Here is a 19,928-nt window from a genome sequence, read left to right as displayed (position 1 = left end):
ATAACAATTACAAATAATGTACTTGTGAATTCATTAATAACTTCGGAGATGTCACAATTCAAATATTGAAAATTACATATCACTGATTTATGAGTACTACTCTAAACTGGTTTTCACCAAACCTTCACTAATATGTGGCTATCATGCCTCTGCTTGTATGTTAGGGGTATAATCTTGGGAGAACTGCTTCAAACCACAATCATCCTTAATTTCTTTGAAAACTAATGGTCCTCCTTCTTCATCTAGGTCCAAAGAGTTCTTTATGCTGAATTGTCTCTGTATCTCAACTCTTAGTGATGTTCATATTTTCCATTCCTTTCCTATCCTCCTCCACCTGTTCAGTTTCTTTCCTTGATTCTTCATTACATTCACTCTCGCTTGGACCCTGAATAGATGAATCGGCATCACCCTTGGCAGTAGGAACAGAAGATGGTTCCTGGACCTGGTCTACAATTCCTGGTCTATCATCACCCTTGGCAGTAGGTATAGAAGAGAGTTCCTGGATCTTGTCTTTATCATTAGTAGTAGGAACAGAAGAATGTTCTTGGACCTTGTCTACAGTTCTTGGTCTATCTTCATCCTTGGCAGTAGGAACAGATGGTTCCTGGTCTATAGTTCTTGGTCTATCTTCAGCACTTATACTATCCTGTGTTTCTAATTCTGTGAATGGTAGGATTATCCTTGCTTCGTGAATTAATCTCTTAATCCCAACCATCCATTGGCTAACCTACAGTAAAGGGTGAAGTATATGATAAATAGAACAAAGTATAAACAGATAATATTAATTCAACACTTTATATCATAAGCAATTATCACATCAAAACAATGCCTTAACACCCTGCAGAAACATGAACAAACCATTACTAGTAATAATAACAATAATAATAATATAGGGTATTTATATTGCGCACATATCCACCTTGTTAGGTGCTCAAGGCGCTCCTATATTACCCGGCTAAGCTAGGCGTTCATAGCGCACACAGCTTTTTAAAGGGGAATCCAGCCTTGGCCATAAAATGGTGTGTTGGGAAGGAGAAAAATAAATTAAACAGAATGGTGAAAGTTTGAAAGAAATCGGACAAGCAATAAGAAAGTTATTGCTGTTTTAAAACGGAGATCACTAATACTATGTAGATTTCAAATTGGCAACTGTGTAAGTAAATTATGACAAGGGGCAAGGACAACTTTCCCATAGGCCATGTACTTTATTATCAGGGATTTGAGGTTTTCTCCTAAGTACCCATTCCCCGGGGGCTGTAATCTAAATATAACCCAGATAGTATATTGTTTTATGTCATCATGAAAGAAAAATATAATTTGAAATAAAACTTTTGGGAAAAATGACAATTTAGCCATAATCTGTATTGGAGTACATGGAAGAGTAGTCCTTGCCTTACATCACTATGACATCCCATATGTGGCCAATTTGAAGTCTCCATGGGTATAGTGATTACCAATATTTACAACTTTAAAAAATTCTTAACTTTCTTGTTCTTTAACCAATATTGTTCAAACTATCAGCTATCAACTTGTCTGATTTTTCTTTTCCTTATAAAAACAAGTTTTTATTTGGGTTGGATTCCCCTTTAAGGAATTACTTCCTACCGGTACCCATTTACCTCACCTGGGTTGAGTGCAGCACATTGTGGATCAGTTTCTTGCTGAAGGAAATTACGCCATGGCTGGGATTCGAACCCACGACCCTCTGTTTCAAAGTCCAAAGACTAATCCACTTGGCCACAACGCTCCACCCTATCATTGGATTCTGGCTTGCTATCATACATTATTCACATAATCTCAACTCCCTACATGAAATGTGTGAAGTATAAGATGCACAGTTATCAAGTTCAAAGATATCACTTCATCTTAAGAAAGTAACATACTGAAATGGGTTTATTTTCATATGACTGTGCTGATAAGATACCTCACTGGGATTGAAAGTTCAAACAAACTATTTGCAACTCAAAAATTTGCAGAGACATATCTGTAATGTGTCCAAGATGTAATGAAAATTATGCAGTCTGCGAGTAGCTGCAAGAAGTTTAAACATCTTCAATTCTTTTTTAAAAAGACTACTTCCAGTCTCTGATATATCTCCAAGATGCGAAGTCTCTATCAATCGTAGAGAATATTTTGTTTTTGAGAAATCATGGAGACATGGCCACAATTACGTGAGACCTCTCACAGACTGTGCTGTGACTGAGATTTTGCGGGGACAACATTGCCACTTGCGAGCAATTTGAAATCATCATCATTATCCTAGAACTTTGGTCTTTTTTTTGTCCTGTAGATATCTTGGAGACTGAAAAAAATTCTGATGTCACAGACTACTCTCTGTTGGAAAGATCCAATCTCAATTTTTTTTATTTCTAAATCAAACATAAAAAACTGTGACTTTCACAAGACTTTCTTTTTAATTTATCTAAAGTCATTATTATTTTTCCTCAGTTATTATTCATGTACAATAAATAAATCACTTAAGAAAAATACATAACAGAGGCCATATTTTAGTGGCACTTGAGAGAATAAATGAATAGAATTCTTACCTCACTAACATGGTCTACCATTAGGGAAAGATGAATTTCATGAGCACTGTCATACTTCCTTGCCTGTAACTCTGTTTGGGGAGAAGGAGAAAATCAAATAATTTTTTTAGAATGTGCATAAAGACTGTTGTGTGAGTCAATGAACAAGATCATGTCCACAATCTACTATCATCATCAGTACTCAATAATTCTGTATTTGTAATGCAAATACCTACAATTTCCATTTGCTATTATGAACAAATAATTATAATAATAATCATTACATCAATAAAAAATGTGACTAGCATTTATCCATGTACATGTATAATACCTTTCCATTATTCTGTTTCTATTGAATTATCGCAAATCATCTTAAACATTGACAAAACAAATTGAAACCAAACACAAATAGCACCATTTGAAAAAAAAGTATCAGTAAAAAAAAATAGTGAAGGGTGTGAATACCTGTAGCTAATCTAGCAGTCCTCTTTTGGACAGGTGATGACAACTTCCTATTCTGCCAAGAACCTTCTAACAGCTTTAGTCTCCGCTCAATATCTGATATTACACGTTTCTGCAGTGAACATGATGATCATTACAAATTTTCAAGCAATAGTTAAATTTCTAAAATGAGAGTCTTATAATTTTCATAAAGTAAACCAACATGAATATAATATGATAATTACCTACAATTTAATCAAGTGTAATCAACAAAGAGATTTTATATATTTATAAAACTATCATGAACATACTAATGATATTGTTAAACACAGTTTTTAAATGAAAGTGCTTTCATACACAAGCCAAGTAATATAATGCCACAAAGTTTTAAACATCGCCACAGCATGTTAGGACTTGACATTTTGGGCTGACAGAATCCAAGATTATTCAGCATTTTCTTGAAAGAAAAAGACACCATTTCATTTCCTTTCAATAAACATATAAAAGTTTTTTACATTTACATTACAGCTGATATATATGCTCATATTATATTTTAACACAATTGCGAAAAGGATAACATCAATTTAAAAAAGAAGAAATCCAAACTAATGACAGCTGCAGGCCCTAATGACTCTCAAAAATGAAATAGCAAATCAACTTGGATCAATTACCAGAAGCCCAGGGGGGGGGGGGTAAACAATGTATTTGTTTCTAATTTCAAAGAAGCATGGGATACTCAAGTGATATAAATGATGAACCTACCTGCAATTTATCTTGACATTCTTCAAAGACTTTCCTGAACATGGCAACTGTTGCTTCACAAGAAACATCCCCTCCATCTCCACAATCAGGGGATTTCCCTGATGATGTCATAGCTCTGCTTGGACCTGTCCCTGGGAGGCATGAAGACGGTGGAGGAGGTCCAGTAGGGGGACCGGAAGGTGGACCGGTAGAAGGGGGAGGTCCACAGGTCAAGGTAGAACCAGTAAATGGTGATTTTCCAGTAGACGGAGGAGGACCAGTGGATGAGGGAGGGCCAGAGGCAGGAGAGAGGGTCGCTGTTGCCAAAAAGTGTGGGTGGAATACAATTGATTTAATAGGCTACCTAAGAAATTATCTAGGAATTCAAAAAAAATTTCAGATGTGAAATCATGAAATATCTGAGAGCTGAGTGAAAGATTATAAGAAAATTGGAAAGAGGTTATGAGCAATTTATTGTAAACTGTAAAAGACATGAATTTCTATTGAGTTTAATAATTGCAATGTGGTAAAAGAAGGAAAAGTTATAGTGCCTCATGCATGAGGTCCATCCCCCCCCCCCCCCCCCCCCCGGCTTGAGAGCATCATTCTTACCTGTGCTAGGAGATGGGTAGTTTTGAGGCATAGCCACCCTTTGGTTGAGAAGGTTCTTTCTTGGTGTGGTCTGAGAAATCTTGTCATAAGAAAAACTTGGAGGGTCATTCCATCCTCTGTCACGGTTACCTGTCATTCAAGGCAACCAAAAATAACTAATGCATGGATAACCATTTTTAAATCATATTACACATCATCCAACAGATAACTACAAATCAAAATTGATACCCGAAGAATATAATTAGTGCAGAGATAACATTATCTGTTAAATAATATTTGTTAAAATTCTTCACCAATTCAATTTTAGTCCTTGTTTACACAATCCTAAACAACTAAGGCCCTAGGGTCCACAATAAAATCATTATACATGTTGCTCTGAGATGAAAAAAATCATACTTCAAAATCAGAACAAAACATAGCTCTTCCAATTTATTCTATCATTACTAATAATGTAATATAGTCACAAATTATAATAAAATGATGAAATTTCTATAATTAAAATCCTTTTTAAAAAACCAACACGCAACTGGCTAGGTGAGCACACTTACACTCAATTCAAGTATTCTAGCAAGCCTCCAGTATTAAACAGTGGATCAAGACGGTAGTCTCAACAGAGCAACAGAATACAACAGGAACAGATTTGCAGAACAATCCTTTACTTAGTCTAACAATAATACAGCCCTACACAAAATACAACCATTGGGACTACAGAATCTCATTGCCACGTCACCTTACTCATAGACAAGCAAATTATTTGTTTTATTCTAAATAGCCTTTAATAAGAATATTAAGACGTAGCTTCTACAAATGCCAATGTTTCAAACAATATTTAGAATTATAGAATGCATAATGATACTCACCTAATCTCATCTCTTCTTCCATTTTCCCGGAGTAAAATTTTGGATTGTGCGGTAGAGTTAGGTAGAGAATCCCGATGACATTCATGTAATGTGGGCGTGGCCAGTATGACAGGGAAATTCCCGTTCGGATCGGAGACATGTATATATCCCGGGATTCACTCACAAATATATGACAAAACTCTATTAATGTCAAACTAAGAGACGAGGGCGTTTAAAATATTTTTCCCGACAGTATTATGCTATGGTTTGCGTTTAATCCTGAAATTTTCAGCTGTTTGGGTTGGCTGCATTGGCGGCGGAAGCAAAAAAAATTAGGAGGGGACAACCAAAAATTTTTTGACAAGCAAAAAAAAAAAAAAGGTTCTCAACCCAAAAATTATAGGGGGACGTAAGAAAATGAATTGACAAGCAAAAAAAAAAAAAAAAAAAAAAAAGGTCATCAACAACAAATTTAGGGGGGACCGTCCCCCCCTCCTCAAATTTAGGGGGGGACCGTCCCCCCCGCTTCCGCCGCCTATGGTTGGCTGTCATTTGTTTGCTTCCCCCCCCCCCTTTTTTTGGGGGGGAGGGGGGGGGAGGCGGTGAGACGACCATGATTACAAAATGAGTATTTCAAAGGGGTCAAAACAATCTAAAGGGGATGGGGTTCATTTTCTTCATTGAGTAATAGGGCCTTGTGAAGTTAAAGGATAAAGACCCCCCCCCCCATTAATTTCTTCCCTTTTCATCCTCCTTTAATTCTCTCTCTCTCCCTCTTGGCGAGGGGTCGTACTTAAAAAAAAATGAGAGTATATAGTCATCACTCCTGTCCATAGAAAAAGAAAGGCAATGATATCATTCACTATTTCTTCTGTACAATTTTCCCCTCCAATACTGAAATAGGCCTACTTACTTTTTAGCTCTAATTAATATTTGTTGTGAATTGTGATTCAAAATTGAAATATTCGCAATTCAATGTTTAAGATACGAAATATATATTGTGAGCAACTGGACAATTCCATAAAATATGTCCGTCCGACCCCCTATATGTGGAACCTTCATGAAATTTTCTGTCTCTGTTTTCTGGGTTTTTTTAAAGTCTGTACCCGGAGTCTGTAATGCTCTCAAATGACCATGACTTGGTCAGTTTATGAAGTGAAGTAATACTTGAGAAAATGGGGGTCGGACGTACAAAAAGGTTGATTATTTTATGGAACTGCCCAACTGTTTCATCGTTTGCATATACTACTGTTAAACAATTATTTTTTTTGCTCTGAAGATATGGGAAAGAAAATAGAGGAGGGATAGGGGTAATAAAGTTTTTGTTATAAAAATGGCAATCATGTCAGTAGTTTTGAATGAAATTTACTCTTGAAAGCATGTTGTTGAAATGATTATCTTACCTGAACACCTTTTCATGAAAATTGTTAATCTCTGCCATCATTCTCTGACAGTTTAACTTGGGTCTTATTTTTTTTGTAAAATAACCATTGCTGGTCTTCTTTATTCATCACACAAAATTTATTCACAGTGCTAACATTTGCCTCCATTTCTGGAGGGAAATACATGGTTTTCTGGATTTCACATTTTCTTCTATCTGTAAACGATATCTTAATAGGTAAAACAAAATATTAAACAGCCTTTGAATCTTTATTTTCCTTTTAGAATCTTTTCCAGTGAAACATTTATAAATAGTATATAAAGCATAATTCAAAATTATATCTACATCATTTTTTTTTATCTAAATGAAATTCCTGATAGTATATGACATGGCTGGAAATGAAAATTTGGCAAATTATATTTCTGTACATTTTCTTCCACTTTTTTCCAAAATATTATCATATGTTACAAGAGAAAACATATGACTGCAATCACCTTTCTTGATCACAGTAAAAACATTGATCATTTTCTTTTAATTTCCATTTAAAAAGGTTAGCTGGTGTTGCAAAAATATTAGACATGAACTTAAAATTAGAATTGACCAATACATTGTCCTTAACAAACTTTAACTTAAATAACCAGACATCTATCCAAACTGGTAAACGGTAAAATACTAATGTATTACTCAGCTCTAGATTCTTCGGTTTTTACTTTGATCAATTCATAATATATTTTCCTAGCTGTCAATTTAAAAGACAATAAAGGGATAGGGGTAATAAAAGTGTTTGTTACTCAAATGGCAATCATGTCAGGAGTTTTAAATGAAATTTACTCTTGAAAGCATGTTGTTGAAATTATTATCTTACCTGAACACCTTTTCATGAAAATTGTTAATCTCTGCCATCATTCTCTGACAGTTTAACTTGCGTCTTATAAATGCGACTCTTTGTGTAACGGACCAAAGTTCCTCCCAGCCAATAAAAACCAAACCAAGGATTTACTTAAGTTATGGTGTTGACCAGTGGCGTACCTAGGATTTTCCACAGGGGGGGGCAAATTCGTCCGCCAAAAAAAATGACAAGCAAAAAAAAGGTTTTCAACCACAAATAAAGGGATTTCGTACTAGAAAAAATGACAAGCAAAAAAAAAAGTTCTTCAAGTTCAAAAGAGCGGGCCATGGATCAGTTTTGACTCGTCAGGGGCCGGGGAGAGGGGGAATAAGTCTTTGCATGGGTTGTGACTCGTCAGATGGGCAGTCTGCCCCCTCTTCTGCCCCCCCCCCCCGGTAGGAACGCTAGTGGTGTTGACTATGCAGTGCTGACAATCTTCATGTAACAGTCTCGTGAGCCCCGTAACACAAAGGCATGGCCCTAGAATTTTGGCGATTGTGGCAAAATGGAAAAATATAACCAAAATGACCATCATTTTGTAGTGAATCCCCATCCCCCTTTTTGCTTGTCAAAAATTAATGACCTTCACTTTGAAGTGAAACCTTTTCTCTTTTTTTGCGAGTCAAATTTGAATCAGCACCTCCTGTAAACCAAATAATAGTTCCCAGGGGCGTGCACAAATGTTAGCGATTAATCACTAATTTTAAAGAACTATTGTGATTGGTTCCAAGTCAGTCTACCAAGCAAAATGTGCATGTAACAATGATAGTGATAGGCCATTTCATTTAGCGATTGATTGCTAACATTTTTGTCAAGGGGCCCGGATTTTCACAAGTCATTAATCCCCTCAATTCAGTATGTTTTCATATCCATTCCCCATCCCATTAATCTCTATACCTCACTCTCTCCACTCCCTCCTCTCTCTTTCCCTTTCATCCTATCTATCTTTACTTCTGTCTCTTCTATCTCTTTCCATCGTTCTCCTCTACCCTTCCCTCTCTCCCTCTCTTTCAGGGTAGGAAATGATGTCTATTTTAGGGGCTATTTATCTTTTTCACATATGGGCTTGTGCTGAATACTTTGGGGATATTCTTTCATTTCAAGAGCGACTTTTTGTGTTTAACAAGCAATCATGTTTATGCAAATATTGTCTTGATATATTGAACATTAATTTTTTCCTAGATATTCTTAGACTCTGGTTTTGGTAGATCTTACCATGACTGTAATTGGTGGCGGATCCAGGAATTTCAAAAAGGGGTGGGGGCAAATTTTCCAGAAAAAAAATTTGACAAGCAAAAAAAAGTCTTCAATTTCAAGAGGGGGCACACTTCTGTTTTCATGGCATTTTTTAAATACAAATTTTAATTTTGCTTCGCAGTGCCCCCCGCCCTGGATCCGCCAGTGACTATAATAAAGATGGTCTCTCATAGGCATGGATAATTTCGGCTTTTATGAGGGCAAAATCACCTGTTGCCTTCATGAAATTCCTATGCTATTGACTTCCACCCCCCCCCCACAGCTTTTACTCTTATCTATCTTAACTCACATCTATTCATCTTCCAGAGCTGCCAACCTGAACAAGAACATTTCAGTATTTTCAAGGCTGAAAATCAGTATTTTGGTGAGGAAATTAGTATTTTCACAGGAATATCATAGGACAACACTGAAACTTTGGAAATCAGTATTTTGCATGAAGCCATCAGTATTCTTCTCTATTTTCAGTACTAAATACGGAAAATCAGTAGTACTTGGCAGCTCTGATCTTCTCCTACACCCCTCACTCTCTCTCTGTCGTCACATCTATTTAAACTCCATCCTCTCCCTGTTTCTTTCATCACCAACCTACCCCGCCCCCCCTCTCATTTTATCATCCCTCTTTCAACCAAGACTCGAGACTGAAAACCCACCATACATACAACATCAGAACACGTGATTTAATTTTCAATGTATTTAAAGTTTTATTGCTTGTAGAACTAACAAAATGTACCATTTTAATGTTCTACTAGCATGCTAGGATATATGCCACAATGTCTTCCACTCATCATTATTCACCAATCAATTTAAAATATTAATATACAATAATCCATATCTTCTTGTTTAAAAAGTAAGACCTTTTCTGTAGGCATTGTTTCTTGTACTTATATAGATATTTTCTATACATAAATTACATTACATACAATATATATTTCATTTAAATATGATACGTATGCCTATACCAACATCACAATAGTGTATAGTCACATCACATATAAAATATTCCAACTCCAAAAGAGTTAGCCGTCTATTTCTCTTGTCTTTTCATTCGCAAGGTAATATAAAATAAGTGGCATTATCATCATGTGAGATCCAGAAGGTCATTAATCCGATGACTAATTTCTAATAACACCGTCTCTGTTCTCAAAGCTGATATCATTGTCTGGCTGGCAGAAAGGCGTTAGGAATTATACACATGAATTTCCATTCCTGTTGGTCAGGGCAGGACGTTAAGTTAACTCTTATACCCACTGTACTTTTCAAGTAGTGCACACCTGAGTTAATGCCCTTATGCCAGCCGCACAGGAATTCAAATTCGGCGTGCACAAGCAACCTACATGTACCACCATTCTGCCAGCCAGGGTCCCCTAACACAAAGGTTAGTGATTAATCATAAGCTTGATTTTACGATTGATTGTACATTGTAGTCAATGGAATCAATTGTAAAACAACTGTTCTATGATCATTGCTAAGCTTTGTGTAACGGGCCCCAGGTGATCATGATCCCAAAAGACTTCCTCACTCTCTACTTCTCATGTCTCTGGTTCAGATGCTTCTTATCAATAACAAAATACAATAACTGTTAAAAGCTACTATAGCATGGCATTTGATTGGCTAAGAGCAAATTTTGTAATAGATATCAAACATTTGTCATCGATGAAGTGACTAATCTTCAAATAAGAAAATTGTCTGTTTAACCACTCCTGAAATTTAAAATTGTACCCCAGCTACCTACTGACACATGATTTGTATATATACCCTTTTCCAGCAAGATATCGCATCTTTTGGATGAGAAATCAAGAAAAAAAAGTTGAAACCAAATATGCACATATTTCATTCAAAATTTCATTTTTCAACTTGCCTCATACATTCAACCCATACCATTGCATATGAGCTCAGTTCTGCATTTGTCCTAGCAATAATATTCTCAATAGATAATAGCTATTGAATGAGAGATATCTTTGTGATACATTGATGCAATTGATGCTTATGACTGACACAACTGCTATAACAACCATGACCAAAACAGAAACAACAAACAGTTATCAAAATTGAACTTAAAAATAAAAAATGCAGTAATACAAAAACTGTACCATAACACGATTGCAAAGGAACGTTGTTGTCCATCTTTTTTCTCAAACCTTTTATGCTAAACTGATTATTAATCTAAATGATTTCTAATGTTCCACCATATTGCTATTCATATAAAGTAAGTCTTTACTGAAGATTTGCATGACATGAATACATCCTTCTTTAATGGGGGGGGTATCCCCTTCATGTAATAAGGGAAATTCCCTGACTAGTGGTGAGAGGTTTTGAAAGATAAACCCATGCAACCACACAGAGTCAGTCTTTGGTCAAATACTATGTGGGGTCTAACAGTTGCTGTAAGTTCAAATAGATAGGACCTTGAAGATGCCTGTACTTATCAAGTTATCGGAAAGAAGGCAGTGAAATGGTAATAAATTTAGAAAGACAAAACATGATTGAAAAGTGATAAATAGATAATAGCGAATGGGAGAGATCTAGATCTTGAACAACTGAAGAGCATTAAAAGATACAGGGATTAAGTATGCGAGGTCAAAAATCAATTGGTCTCATTTCAAGATAAGCTTTTCTTATTTGGGCAAAACACATTTTGGTCCTCCTTTCATTTTGTCTTATCACCAGACGATACAATGACCATTTGGGTAAATTATCACTTAGTCCATTTCATATTTGGTGTAATAAGTGCTTTGTTTACTTATAACCACTCCATCATGGCTGAAATGAATATTTGTCCAACTATTGCAGGATTAAATAACATTAGCCCAACTGGATATTAGACAGAAAATGAAAATTAAGAATGGTAAGTAAAGATGTGGGAAGTTGGATCAAACATTAATTAGCTCAAGTGATGATAGAGTGGGCCAGATTGTACCATAGCCATGAAAAACAAGGCAAAGGAAAACTAATCAATTCATAAATGAAATCGTAGCATTCATGATGAAAAATTATGTCTCATAAATAGGGCTGCAAATAGCAAGTGCTGACCAAATATGGGAAGAATGTCACAATAATGCATGTACAAGGAACAACCAACAAAAATTATCACTTAAATGACTTGAATTAAAACATCACAATACATTATTCATAAGTTTGGCTGTTGTGTTGGTAGAAACCATTGAAAAAATTGTTGTAAATTGATTTAACTGGTAAGTAAACCCCATGTGCTTTATACTAAACTGCAAACATTAAACATTGATAACTATTAAAGTTAATAAATGGAATGACAAAAACGATTGACCAACTTACTGAGAATCACGATAATAAATACATATTTATTGTCTCTCAACAGCAAACAAAAGGGAGGGAAAAGGATAGAAATAAAGAAAGAAGGCAAAATATAAGATAGAAAGAAATGAAGCAAGCAAAAAATAAGGAAGAAATGAAGAAAAAACAAAAGGATGGATGACAGAAAGAAAGAGAGAATGAAAGAAATAGAGATCAGAAGAGAGGGTGAGAAAGAAAGAGAGAAAAAAATAAATGAAGACAGAAAGAAAGAAGCAGACGATGTGAAAATATAAATTTTAAATTTAAGGAAATAGTGATCAAAATCTGCATCAGTGTTCTATAGCTCGATATTATCAACATAGAAGTATAAAGTATTTTTTCTATTATCTTGAGTCACATAGTGAAGTATTAAGATCAAGAGGTCGTTGGCTGGCATAAACAATTGCTATGAAAACCTGTTTGCAATAATATGCGCATTCTCACAATATAATAATGATAATAATATGCAACATTTATATAGCGCTTAATACAAATTTCTATTCGCTGCATACTATTACCCTGGCTTTAGCACAGTTACCCTGATTGGGTACTCAAGCAATCAAGGGATTTCTTTCTCTGAGGTACCCATTTACTACACCTGGGTGGAGAGTAGCAAATGTAGGTTAACGCTTTGCCAAAGGACGCTGAGGTGGGAATTGAACCCTGGTCCTTATTGTAAAGTCCACAGGCTTATCAACTGTGCCACAACACCTCTACAATTGAAACAAATCAATCATTCTCCCCCAACAAACTTATATTTGAAAGCAATACCTTGTTCATCTAAGAATGTGAGATTAAAATCAGAAACAGAGACTTCCTTTCTATTCAGATTTTGTTGTACATAAAAACAATTGTTTTCAGCACATAAAGTAATATGACAATATCAGTAATTCATGTAAAACAGTATACTCTGGTAAAACAAAGTAGAGAGATTGCAAAACATATATATTTCATATCACAAAAAGATGTCTCCAAAGATTTATTTTCCTTCAGAAAAGAAACCAAAAGTAGTTGAGTAGCTATATCTGATCAAATATTAAATTAAAGAAGATATATCCACATTTGTCATAAGTGCCTTGGGTTTAGATTCTGAAAGTAATTTATGAATGCATAGCAATACTTGGTTTCAAAGATCTAACAATTTTTTTTTACATTGTGTTTAATAGAGACCACTCCTTACTTCAACTTTTGGATGAAATAGCATAGGAGATGCATGTGTTTTTTTATATAAAAATGCATACTAAGACATCAAAATCTGTCTATTATCTTGCATAACAGTGTTACGCTGGTATACAACATTGCAACTATCCCAGTGTTTTATTCAATCCATTCTGTTGCCATTAGATGTTTCATATAGCACCATCAATAAGCATTTGGATGAAACATAGAATAAAAAATAACACTAAAGCTGCAAAATACAGCCAAGAATGGAACAAAATTCTTCTGCACCAATAAACATAGAAACATCACACGAAAAAGAAAATTTAACTGAATACAGTGAATATAGAACTATGTGTAGTTGAATTTCCAGTACACTCAGAACTTGTTTATATCAAATCAACAATTTTTCATATTCCAAAGTAATGTGTGATGATGAAAATAGCTAAATAACGTCTCTTTTGTGAAAAACTTTATTTCGCTCTTCCATTTTACTTTGATGGGAAGAGTAAACAATGACTGTGCTTTCAAAACGTACATATAAATAGATGTGAAGAGAAAGACACAAAAGATATTCAGCTGAATACTATAAAACTCTTTATTCCATCAGATTTCATTCAGAGACTTTAAACTTCAGGTAGGTAGAACCATGGGGAGATAGCAGTATTATTTCATGAATACATAGTGACTATCACATGACCAGTCACATGATATCACCTGACCTCCATGTATGATGACCACATGTTCACCAATGAGACAGAACACAACCTTCCATGGAACGATCAGATCACCGGATAGCAAGAGAGTGATTCATATTGAAATCAAAGGCAGTGCACATTACCCTGGTTTGAAAGGAATTTCAAACTCAGACAGCGTCATTCTCAGACAGCCCGTAGTCCTCATTTGCATATTCCTGATTATTTGGTCTGTTGTCATAGATACTGAAGAGCTCCTAAACCTGCCACAGTAATAGATGGTTTGTACTATCTTCCTTTCCTGCAAGTTCATTAGGCACTGTAGCTCCAAAGTCTTCATACCCATCTCCACCACTTATCACCATGATATTGGAGCCAAGGAGATTCCCGCCAGAGCCACGCCTGCCTTCCGGTGTCGACGACGCTGCGTTATTATTCTGCATGACCTGGAGGCCTGTCCTTCGACCATTGGACGAGGGCGATGTTGCTGCGGTGATTGATGTTTGTGTGTTAGTAGGGACTTCCACTGAGGTGAGGAATCGGACATGACCGGTATGACCTTGAGCTGACCCGGAAGGACTGGGGACATCTTTGAGGGATGAGGAGGAGGATGTTATCTTTGGTAGGGGTAATGTAAGGACCACGCCCGCACTTGTACCAACCCATAGAAGGTCTTTACATACTAGAAGGGCTGTGATTCTAAGGCAAGCTGCTTTGTGTTGGCGAATAATAGCATCAGAACCTTGAAAAAAAAAAGGGAAAAGAAAAAATTATTTTTCTAAATGAGACAATTGTAAACAATCTTGCAAGATATTATTCTGCTGAATATTTTAAATACTACATATAGTGCTTGTGGCATCAGATATGATACATTGGTGCTCCGCAATTATAACCTCAGCTTAAAGGTCAAGTCCACCTCAGAAAAATGTTGGTTTGAATCAATAGAGAAAATTCAGACAAGCACAATGCTGAAAATTTCATCAAAATCGGATGTAAAATAAAAAAGTTATGACATTTCAAAGTTTCGCTTATTTTTAACAAAATAGTTATATGAACGAGCCAGTTACATCCAAATGAGAGTCGATGATGTCACTCACTATTTCTTTTGTTTTTTATTGTTTGAATTATACAATATTTCAATTTTCAACGAATTTGACGGTTAGGACCTTGTCTGAAGCACAAACTGTTAAAATAATTCCATGTGTTCAGGGAGGAATGAAACTTCATTTCACAATGACGAGAAAATAAAAATATTTCATATTTCATACAATAAAATACAAAAGAAATAGTGAGTGAGTGATGCCATCAGTTCCTCATTTGCATACCAACCGAGATGTGTATATAACTGTTTTGTGAAATGAAGCAAAACTTTAAAATGCCATAACTTTATTTTACATCCGATTTTGATGAAATTTTCAGTGTTATGCTTGTTGGATTTTTCTCTTTTTATTCAAATCAAGTTTTCGTTGGGGTGGACTTGACCTTTAAGAAAAGTCACCAACAATGCACTTCAGCATTTAAAGAAATACATTCCCAACAGATACCCCTTTACCTCACCTGTATTGATTGGAAGTAGATGTAGATGAAAACCTTAGTTGCTGAAGGATGTTATGACAAGAGTCAAGCTTGATATAGGACTTTACAAACATTAGAATAACGTTTGAAGGTACTCGTTACTTGATTACAGGTCTTAATATCATAATACTTTAGGACTAAGGGAGCACTGTCAGTCATTTCATGTGTTATAATCATTGCAATCAATTACTACTTTGTTTCTTTTCACACACAAAAAAATTAAATTGACTTGCTATAGTAAAATTTAATCTATAAGTTGCAAATTTGCATTTAGAATTTACAATCAATCACAAACTAGTCTCTCGTAACAGAAGCAACTTACTTGCAAGCATCTTATGAACAGTTTGTGTGACATCAACCTGACACATGATCTGGTATGTAGTAGCATGGAAGAGCCTTACAATTGCACTACTCTGAAGAGACACCCATACACCCCATCCACAGGATACCATACAGTATACCGCCCTCATGGGTATCGTTACATACTGGAAACTTATGCTGTCAGAGAAGAAATCAAATGAAAGCAAGATTAGATACAATACCGTAAGAATTTGTGTCCCGCTTGGTATTTGGGGAATCTAATACAGATAAAAATATTGGCTATTTTTTGTGACAGTAACCAGATAATAATATCAGTAATTATATCCAGCATTCATATAGTGCTTAATTCCATGTTTCTAAGCACTGCATTAACCTGGCTTTAGAGTGGAAACCCTGATAGATTTATTTCCTACTGTATACCAATACCCATTTACTACACCTGTGTGAAGAGTGGCAAATGTGGATATACACCTTGCCAAAGAATGTGAGTGCTCTGTAAGGATTTGAAACCAGAGACTTATCCACTGAGTCACAACACATACAGTGGTGCTCAAAAGTTAGCCAACCCCACAAAAAAAACCCCCAAACACTTAAAGTGTCCAAGTTCTGTCATGTTTTAGATATGTAATTGTAAAATCATGTGATGAAATATTACATAAATCAAAGTTTGTTTCTCTGGCCTTGCTGAACATTTTAGTGTTGTTGTCTATGTTTGACACTCAGCATGAAGGAGTGTATTTTGTGTAGGGGTTCACTAAATTTTGAGCCCAACTATAAGATACACGCAACAGAGTAAATATAGAGAAATGGGTGAGAGGAGAGCAAAAGAAGGGAGGGTGGGGTAAGGAGTTAATAATGGTGGATTTAGAACAATTTTCTTACCTCTATGCTGAGAGTAACAGGATCCACAATAAGGATGTTATTCTGACAGCCACACCAGAGCTTACCACAGACCGATACCATTTTACTGATAGGGGTGGTACTACTCCCGAGGGACACTGTGATGGGATTATCTGTATCCCAGGAGTGACCTGTACAAAAAAAGAGATAAAATCACAGGAGTTAGAAGAGATAATCATTCAAATAAAAACATTTACTTTAGCAAGCAAAACCAGCCTGATGAAAATAGATGAAATGTGAATCAGTGCAAACCTGCAATAAAGTTTGATCTCACATTTCTCTGAATATTTTGAAAACTTCAGATTATGTTTAATTCTGAAGTGACCAAATGTGATGATTATTTTTATTTTTTATTATCTATGATAGTGATGCATTTTCAAGCCCCCATGAAAGAAAAATAGTTGTTGTATCCTGCACCCTGTTGTAATTTTCAGCAGTGGTAATGATCACAAAAATAATTTTGAACAGAATCCAACAAAATGATGCAAAAGTACTTGCATGAAAAAAAAACAGATTGTGTGCCAAATGACGCTGCTTGGAAATCAACAAAGAAATAAAATATTAGCTTTCTGCTGATAGAGAATTTTGTCAAAGTAATAATAATACATGGGCCTTCATGGTTTTTTTTCTGTGTTGGAAATTGCAGCATATCCAATTCAGACTACATTTATAATTTCAAAACATCAGGCTTTCATCGTTTACTACATATATCTATGATTTGTAGATCATTGAAACTTGCTTTTCATGAGTTTTTTCTGAAATCCATTGTTCATTGCGACTAGCTAAGTTTAACTTGGAATAAATCCTATAAAAATAAAGATATAATATTTGGTCTGACCTGAGTCCCTCCTGTAGACTGTTAGATCACCATTAGCCAAAGAAACAAAAACTTTGTTCTCTAGATACAGGATACACTGTACTGCTGCAAGATGACGGATCTTAGCTCGACTCTTCTTGGTACGGATGTTGTCAGTGCACTGGTATACATAGATGCTGTGATGGAAACAAAGTGCTTTCAGTTAGTACATGATGATTATTGCTATAATATCCATAGTAATGTTTTTTTGATCAGGGTTTATTTTTCGTTATCTTGTTTTTCTTTCATTTTCCTCCCCTAGGTCTCCACTCCCTTCTTCTCTACCTTTTCCTCTTTCACCTCTTCCTCCCATTTCATTCTCCTTCCTCCCATTCCCTTCTCCTTCTTCATCATCTCTCCTCCTCCTCTACCACCCCATCCATTTTACTCACCATCCATCTTCTGTACCAAGCCACATGGTAGGTTGATTGCCTTCCAGATCATCTCTTTCTTCTCCACTGGGACTAGGCCTGCCAGCAGGCTCCCCATCATCTAAAGAAATAAGAGGCAAAGTTAGGGTTACCGTCTACAAGATGGTCATATTGAATGATGATTTATCAAAACAAATATTCTGTCCTATTTATGCAAACTTCTGTTAAAATTTGATCAGGGTTATGAAAGTCATCTTTCAATCCAACCCTTGACTAGCCATGCTTCATATCACTTTTGAACACTGGGTATCTATGGCAATGCTGTTGTATGTGTGCGGCAGGAAGGCAGAATCTGGATGATGGTCGAGGTAGTGGCACTATTCATCATTGCCTCTTTTGCCTGACCCTGGGTCTTGCCACCCCCAGTCCTTAAGCTGGATTTATAATGAGGGAAAATAATTTCATACATATTCACTTGTAACAATATAATTCATGTTTTTTAATTTTATAACATTAGTACCATATATCATCTCTTAAGAAAAAAAAACACCTTTGCCTCTGTACCTCCATTTGTTTTCTATTCCTGACTTCAGTGGAAACCACTATTTTGAAGGCATATGAGCAACGTATCAATGGTAGATAGACAGAGTAACAGTTGATGGTGAGTTTTATGCACCTGGGCCCCGTTGCATAAAAGTTACTATTATGGTAACTTAGCCATCTAATGGTAACTTGCATGGAATCCTTGATTTTGATTGGCTGTTGATCAGCATTACCATGGTATTTATCATTGGATGGCAGAGATACCATAATAGTAACTTTTGTGTAACAGGACCCAGATGCAGATATATTGGCATGCATTCTAACAGATCACCCTCCTTGATGACATACCTGAACTACCTTCATCTTCCATGGGCTTCTCATCGACCATCAACGGTCCAAGATGAGATGTCTCTTGACCAATGACCGGTGATCTGACCTCTACATCATCCTCACTATCCTCTGAATCAAACGCCATGATCTCACTGGCTTGTCGGTTGACAGGTGAGTTCTGGACAGAGTTAAACTCAGCTGGACCTATGAAGTGAGACGGTGACTTCACCAAGCTACGTCCTTCTGCACTCTTGGACCGAGATGTAAGGCGCAGAGACCGTCTGTAGAAAGATAACAAGAAATTTCTTTGCTTAATGATGATAAAATGAACTGAGGTAACAATACGTGATGTAAATTGGGTGGTTCATGTTGGAAAGGTTTCTTTCCAGCTTCTGACTGCATCTTCCCGCACGAAAAATGGCATTCCGTTACAGGGCTTATGGATGCCAGAAGATATCAGAAATTTTCAACAAAAAAAAAAAAAAAATACGTATAGGACATCTCTGATAGCATTCTTTATGTATTCATTGTAAGTATTGTAAAATTTTACTTCCAAAAAATAATTGGGGAAACTGAAGCAATATCCTGTCTGACATCGTCGATGCTTACGATTTCTCTCAAAGAGGAGGCTACCATATTATTTGGGCTGCAGAGAGCACTTTGCAATCAAATGTACATGGATCACATCGTGATCACTTGCGCCTGCTGCCCTAATTTGAAATCATAATGAAATGAAGTTGCACATAAAAATGTGAATGACCCCATCATCATCATCAATATATACCTATTATATATATGTATGTAAACAAAACAAAAAGGTGAATAAAACAACTGTAGAGAGAAAAAATAGATCAAACTTTATGCATTTATCCTACAAAAGGGCGAAGTCTATGAATGGGTTTATTCCGTCATAATACACATTTAGACGTTAAGTTGAAGGTAGAGGGTGTTAAGGCGCATTGCAAACATTTAAAAAAAAAATTTGCCTTAAACGCAGATGTAGAAAGATATTGGTTAGATAATGATATGAAATCAATTAGGTCAAAATTTATGAATGATTCGAACCTTATTCTTGTGTGAAATACACATATTTATTACATATGAAATACTAACATTGACTTGATAGAGAACATCAAGTGATTACAAAAACCTTCTGAACTAATTTAAAGCAATTTCCTCAATTAG

The 19,928-nt window shown here is 35.8% G+C and overlaps 2 protein-coding genes across 2 annotated transcripts in view; both read right to left on the bottom strand.

Annotated features, from left to right (window-relative positions):
• LOC121408991 (steroid receptor RNA activator 1-like) lies at nucleotides 1–5,264 on the bottom strand. Its single transcript, XM_041600759.1, has 6 exons — nucleotides 5,180–5,264; nucleotides 4,320–4,448; nucleotides 3,729–4,024; nucleotides 2,991–3,099; nucleotides 2,547–2,617; nucleotides 1–727 (listed from the first exon to the last, which is right to left on the bottom strand). The coding sequence occupies exons 1-6, from the start codon at nucleotides 5,262–5,264 to the stop codon at nucleotides 284–286; spliced, it is 1,134 nt and encodes a 377-aa protein (XP_041456693.1). The 3' UTR covers nucleotides 1–283.
• A 6,902-nt stretch (nucleotides 5,265–12,166) lies between these two features.
• LOC121429743 (rho guanine nucleotide exchange factor 17-like) overlaps nucleotides 12,167–19,928 on the bottom strand; it is a 38,529-nt gene continuing 30,767 nt past the window's right edge. The window contains exons 8-13 of the mRNA XM_041626945.1: nucleotides 18,762–19,024; nucleotides 17,892–17,991; nucleotides 17,482–17,636; nucleotides 16,615–16,774; nucleotides 15,745–15,920; nucleotides 12,167–14,589 (exon numbers count right to left, since the gene is read on the bottom strand). Of these exons, the coding sequence (XP_041482879.1) occupies nucleotides 14,105–14,589; nucleotides 15,745–15,920; nucleotides 16,615–16,774; nucleotides 17,482–17,636; nucleotides 17,892–17,991; nucleotides 18,762–19,024 (1,339 nt within the window). The 3' untranslated portion in view covers nucleotides 12,167–14,104. The remainder of the gene's footprint in view (nucleotides 14,590–15,744; nucleotides 15,921–16,614; nucleotides 16,775–17,481; nucleotides 17,637–17,891; nucleotides 17,992–18,761; nucleotides 19,025–19,928) is intronic.

This window comes from Lytechinus variegatus, chromosome 1 (assembly GCF_018143015.1).
Source record: "Lytechinus variegatus isolate NC3 chromosome 1, Lvar_3.0, whole genome shotgun sequence".
In the NCBI taxonomy this organism is placed as follows: Eukaryota; Metazoa; Echinodermata; class Echinoidea; order Temnopleuroida; family Toxopneustidae; genus Lytechinus; species Lytechinus variegatus.
This window is presented reverse-complemented; position numbering and strand designations above follow the sequence as displayed.